The 6,157-nt window shown below is 42.0% G+C and overlaps 1 protein-coding gene across 1 annotated transcript; it reads right to left on the minus strand.

Annotated features, from left to right (window-relative positions):
• Positions 1 to 871: 871 nt before the first annotated feature.
• LOC102977709 (phosphatidylinositol N-acetylglucosaminyltransferase subunit P) lies at positions 872 to 5,628 on the minus strand (the record flags this gene model as incomplete). Its single annotated transcript, XM_028486767.1, has 3 exons — positions 872 to 1,235; positions 3,374 to 3,492; positions 5,477 to 5,628. Coding segments are annotated over 3 exons (402 nt in total), but the record flags the coding sequence as incomplete, so codon positions are not given.
• Between the last annotated feature and the right edge of the window lie 529 nt (positions 5,629 to 6,157).

A 6,157-nucleotide genomic window follows, 5' to 3' on the forward strand; every position in this document is an offset into this window, starting at 1 on the left:
ACAACTCCTCTCAGTAGCCTGCCTACCCTGTACAATCAGATCCATCTACCCAGTCAGCTGTGTCTCTAACAACTGCTGCAAAGCTACGCACTCCTACGCGGCAAGCATTTTCTGCCTGGACTAATGCAATCGCCTCCTGACTGGTCTCCTTACTTCCACACTCTTCCCTGTCCCCAATTCCCCCACCCGAACCTACCCTCCACCCACCGCCCAGTGGCTTTTATTTTATTTTATTTTTTTTGGCCGCGCCGAACGGCTTGTGGGATCTTAATTCCCCAACCAGGGAGTGAACCTGCAGTGAAAGCACAGAGTCCTAACCACTGGACTGCCAGGGAACTCCCCCCGGTGGCTTTTAAAAAACACAGATCAGGCCGCGACACACTCTTCCTCAAAGCCTCCTAATGGCTCAGTATGTGAAGTGCCTCAAACCCATCACACTGACAGGTGAACCCAGACTTCTTACACTGGTCCTCACAGCCCTCACACCCTCCCGCGGCAAGCGCTAGGCCCCCTGCTGGCCTCCTGGCCTTAGGACACACCACGCTCCTTCCCTCCTTCCCACCCAAGGTCTCTGTCCTGCCTGCTCGGTACTGGAAGCTCCCTGCTGACCCTCTAATCTTTATGTGACGGCTCCTGTTTTTGCTAATCAAACCTCAACCCCAACTGCCTCCTCACAGCAGCTTCTGTCGACTGCCCCATCTAAAGCAGTCGTCCCTGAGACACGAATCTGATGGCAGAGACACCAATAAAATGTTCCCTTCTCCTAAACCTAAGAGTTTGAATTCTGGGCTTCTAAGAACAAACAGTGGGAAGGATACAATTGCCCTGTGAAAATTACAACATGAATGCCTCTCTGGAGGGACACTTGCCATACGGTAATGCAGTATTTTATTTACTCTGTCCATTAGTAACTACTATTTGATAACATTTATAATATTAATAGAACTCAATCTAAGAGAATTTCAACTTACATTTTTTCTTTCTTTCTTTTTTTTTTAACATTTAAATACTGGATATTAATCAGAAAGACAGTCAAAATTACTATGGTCGAAATTCTTCCATCAAAAATTTGTAATAAATGTTTGGTATTAGTCTATGTACAATTCAGTTTTTGGTGTAAAGTTCTTTGGCTGCAAGAAAAAACATTTGGTTTACTTCACTAATAGGAATATCTCTTAATGCTGGGATGGCCTCTTCTTGGTATTTCTTCGGCTGTTGGTTTTTGGCATAGTTATCTGTAAGAAGAGGACAAAAGGCTCTGTTTACCCAAGCAATTTCTTCAACAATCTCTGTGGTTTGTGGAGACCCACCACATAGTTTACTAGGCTAATGTTTGGATAATGACAAATACCATGTTTAACATAATTAAAAGGCCCCTTAAATTCTCTTTAGAAGAAATGTCCCAATTAGAATAAAAATCAGCCAAGTACTTTTTGCGACCTCTAACTTGGGTAAGAAATTAATATTTCAGGGACTTCCCTGGTAGCACCGTGGTAAGAATCTGCCTGTCAAAGCAGGGGACACGGGTTCGAGCCCTGGTCCGGGAAGATCCCACATGCCGCGGAGCAACTAAGCCCATGCGCCACAACTACTGAGCCCCCGTGCTCTAGGGCCTGCGTGCCACAACTACTGAGCCCGTGTGCTGCAACTACTGAAGCCTGCAAGCCTAGAGCCCATGCTCCGCAACAAGAGAAGCCACTGCAATGAGAAGCCCGTGCACTGCAACAAAGAGTAGCCCCCGCTCGCCGCAACTAGAGAAAGCCCACGTGCAGCAACAAAGACCCAATGCATGTAAAAATAAATTAAAAAAAGGAAATTAATATTTCATCCAACTGTACAATGATGATCAAGCCCCATTTGTACATTTCTCATAGGAACAGAATTATATCAACACCCCAATCATTTGGTACAATCATTCATGCAAACTTAACAATTTCCCCTCTTTGTACAAATTGTCTATTTGCTGTAATTCCAGCCAAGTATGCAGGGAACACAGTAGGTTATCAGAAAAGCACTATCTAAAAGTTAAAAAATCATACCAGAACTTAAAAAATACTTTGCTTCCTAGAATCCAAGCAAGTTCAGGAATCTAATTTTTTTTTTTTTAATTTTGGCTATGCCACACAGCTTGTGGGATCTCAGTTCCCCAACCAGGAGATTGAACCCAGGCCATAGCAGTGAAAGCCAGGAATCCTAACCATCAGGCCACCAGGGAACTCCTAGGAATCTACTTTAATCTTTAGACTTGAAATAAAAGAACTTAACTACAAAAAACATGCTGGGGCTCTTCTATCCACTTAATTGTGGTCAGGTGTACACAGTGATCCTGAGGATACACACCCCCAAATTCCTCCTCCCAGATAAGGTCTGTATGGACCTCTCTGTCATCCCTTGATCAACACAGCTTGTTTAGGATAAAAGAAGTTTCTCTCAGGCAAAGTTGCCAAGGAACATATTACATACTTGTGGTTTTTATGGGAAAATACACCTGTTAACTAGTGTAATAAACAGCATATTCATGACAGCTTATTTGTGCCATGTGAACATTTCCTCTGGTATAATTGTATTTATTTCTCCCAGTTTTTTTACTATGCTGATGTGTGTCAATTACTGCAGCCTGTTCTTTGTTGCTTTTTCTTTTTAAAAAGTATTTATTTATTTATTTATTTTGCTGTGCTGGGTTTTAGTTGCAGCATGTGGGATCTTTTTAGTTGTGGCATGTGGGCTCCATTAGTGGCAGCATGCAGGCTCTTAGTTGTGGCATGTGGGATCTAGTTCCCTGACCAAGGATTGAACCTGGGCTCCCTGCACTGGGAGCGCAGAGCTTTTTTTTTTTTTAATGATCTAGGTTTATTTTTTATTATTATTATTTTTGGGCTGTGTTGGGTCTTCGTTGCTGCGTGTGGGCTTTCTCTAGTTGTGGTGAGCGGGGGCTACTCTTCATTGCGGTGTACGGACTTCTCATTGCGGTGGCTTCTCTTGTTGTGGAGCACAGGCTCTAGGTGCATGGGCTTCAGTAGTTGCAGCATGTGGGCTCAGTAGTTGTGGCACATGGGCCCCAGAGCACGTGGGCTTCAGTAGTTGCTGCACGTGGGGTCAGTAGTTGTGGCCCTTGGGCTCTAGAGTGCAGGCTCAGTAGCTGCGGTGCACGGGCTTAGTTGCTCCATGGCATGTGGGATCTTCCCGGACCAGGGATTGAACCCGTGTCCCCTGCGTTGGCAGGAGGATTCTTAACCACTGCGCCACCAGGAGAGTCCCGGGAGCGCGGTGTCTTAACTCCGCAGGACCACCAGGGAAGTCCCTGCGTTACTGGAGAAAAGTGTTAATACCCGACTCCTCCATCCCCCGGCACTCTTCTTTGATATAAATTTACCTGTGATTGTATGAATGGAGTTGAGTGGAGAGGTACTCATCATGTTTATCCCGAATAAGAGCACGTAAGCAATCACTACAGTAATGAGGAGGTACACAGGCAGCGCAACTGCCCAGTATCTGCAGAAAAGAATAGTAAAGTAGGTAACAGACTTCCTAAAAAGTTGCAGTTCTTTACAGTTCATCACCAAGTTAATACACTTTTAAACTTAATTTTAGCTTTGACTGAAATAATACATGTTCCTAAAAGGAAGTCCAATAGTTCTACTGGCCTACAGTGAAGCTGCTATCCTTACCCCTGTTTGAGCCCTGGAGTCTTACTTCCTAGTAGGGAACACTTTCAGCACCTAAGCTGTTTCTTCTGGTGTTTACCTCCACCTTCCTACACAACATACTCCTATTATTATTTCTTGATTTTTTAAACTTCAGACATTTTCTCTGAACATCCTAATATGGAGATAAAGATGTATATATAATGTTTGCAACTGAGCACCGCAACGTATTATTATTATACGACTTCTTGTACAATTTTTTGTTTTTTTTCTGGAAATTAAGTAATTACTACTTTTTGTCTGTTTGCTTGGTTTCCCATGTACCTATCAATACTCAATCCTCAAATTCTCTGATAGAGTCTAGTATGCCTCTTAATACAGTTAAACACATCAAATGCTCTACCTCACACGTTTTATTGGGTGCATTATTTAATAATTTCTTCCCTACTGTTTTCTCTTTCTGGAACTTCTAAGAGATTTTTTGCTGTTATACTTTCCTCATCTTTTCTCTATTTTCTATTTTGCTATACTCTGTCCTACTTTCTGGAGATTACTTTTGGTGTTTCTTCTAAACCTTCCATTAAAATGTTAATTTTGGCTACCATATTTATAATTTCCAAATGCAGTAATTCTCTGAACATTCCTTATTTTATAGCATCCTGTTGTTTCATAGTTATAATCTTTTTTTATCTCTGAGGATTTTATTTAAAGTTTTCTTCTGTTCTTTGCATTATCCCCATTTTCTTCAAGTCTCTTTTCTCTTTTCTTTTTCTGCTTTTTTCTCTTACATTTCATTTTAGAGGCTTTCTTTTAATGTCTGATAAGTTGCCCATTCATATTTAAAGATGAAGTACTGGGGAGGCAGGGAGGCAGCCGGGCAGACATAAAAAAATAAAAATAAAGATGAACTACTAACAAGCTAATTGGAAGCACTGTGCATATGTGGGCTGGGCTGGCCAACTGGTGACCCACACTGTGGGAGACCTGGCCATTCCATTGGAGGACCTTTAATTATCAGAAATTAGAGACCCTTTCTCTTGAGCTGGTCAACTTCTTCAGGGAGGACCCTCCTATCTTGCTGGGAGGAGGTGGGTGGTATAAGCCTGCCAACCACAAGCCCGAGAGCCTAGTGAGGAAAGGTGCTTGGGAGGAATCTCACTATTCGGCAATGCAGATTTTCACCGATCCCTGTTTTCAGTAACGTGCCTAGTTAGACCTAGTGTCCCCCAGACTAGAGACTCTCACCTAGCCTTTCCAGAGCATAAAACTCCTGTCTTCTGCAGGGGAGGGTTGGTCTCCCAGCTTTAAGGGCCGAGAAGGGGGATTTGAGGGTCGAATGCTCTTTAAACACTGTTTTCAGCCCAACCCAGAAATACCACGTTAAAGAGGTACCCGTACCTCCAATGTCTGGGCCTCTCTGTGTTGTGGGCACAGAGGCTCTGGCTGGCTTCCCTGCTTTAGCAATGTGGGAAAGTGGAAATTCAGTCAGTTACCTCTCACCTATCTGCAAGCCACTTCCCAAGATTTTATTGATACACCTCCACTATCCCATTATTGGCTCCTGTGGGTTTATAGCTTAACAATTATTTTTTTCTATGGGCTTATTTTAACAAGATTTTGGGAGGAAGGAGAGATAAAGATGTGCATTTAGCCCACCATCTTTAAGTAGAAGCGTATCAATAATCGTCTTTAAAAACCTTTAAATTTCTATATGGCTATTTATGGATCTTAAAAGAATAAATATAAGATTTACATAAGTCTTAAGAAAAAACCTGATCCTTCAAACAGCACTGATATCCTCTTACTTTATTTAAGAAATACATTGAACTTACTTTTGAGGCCAATAGGTTAAGCCTAAGGAGTTTAGCCAAGATTCAGGAATAAAAGCCCACACAAGATATAGTACTGCAGAAGAGGGAAAAAAAAAAAAGGAAAAAAGGTCAGTAAGACATGCATCCAATCTATCAAGGTTCAGATAAAACAACTAGAGAGAAGCTGGTGCGCTGCAACGAAAGAGCCCACGTGCCACAACTAAGACCCGATGCAGCCAAAAACAAAAACAAAAACAAAACCAAACCATAAAATTTACCATTTTAAGTGTAATGTTCAGTAGTGTCAAGTATATTTGTATTGCTGTGAAACAGGTTTCTAGAACTATTTCATCCTGTGAATCTGAAACTCTATATCCATTAAACAACTCCTCTTAGTTTTTTTAAAAAAACATGTCTTAACTTCCACTACTCACACTGTATTTTAAGCAATGTAAGGGCAGAAATCATGCCTTAGTAATTGTTTTAATCCTTATAGCACCTAGCAATTTGCTTTCTACGTAGTAGGTGTTCAACACGTCATCCCCAGAGCGTTGAAATAACTACAGACATTTAGAGGCATAAAGGTGAATTTATCTACCCTTGTTCTGATCTACAGCATGCCTTATCTCCTAGAGCACCACCTTATTTCCCTCAATCCAGGTCTCTGGCACCCTTCACTGTTGTCCCTCTATTATAACAACA

Source organism: Physeter macrocephalus, unplaced genomic scaffold (genome assembly GCF_002837175.3).
Source record: "Physeter macrocephalus isolate SW-GA unplaced genomic scaffold, ASM283717v5 random_1386, whole genome shotgun sequence".
Classification (NCBI taxonomy): Eukaryota; Metazoa; Chordata; class Mammalia; order Artiodactyla; family Physeteridae; genus Physeter; species Physeter macrocephalus.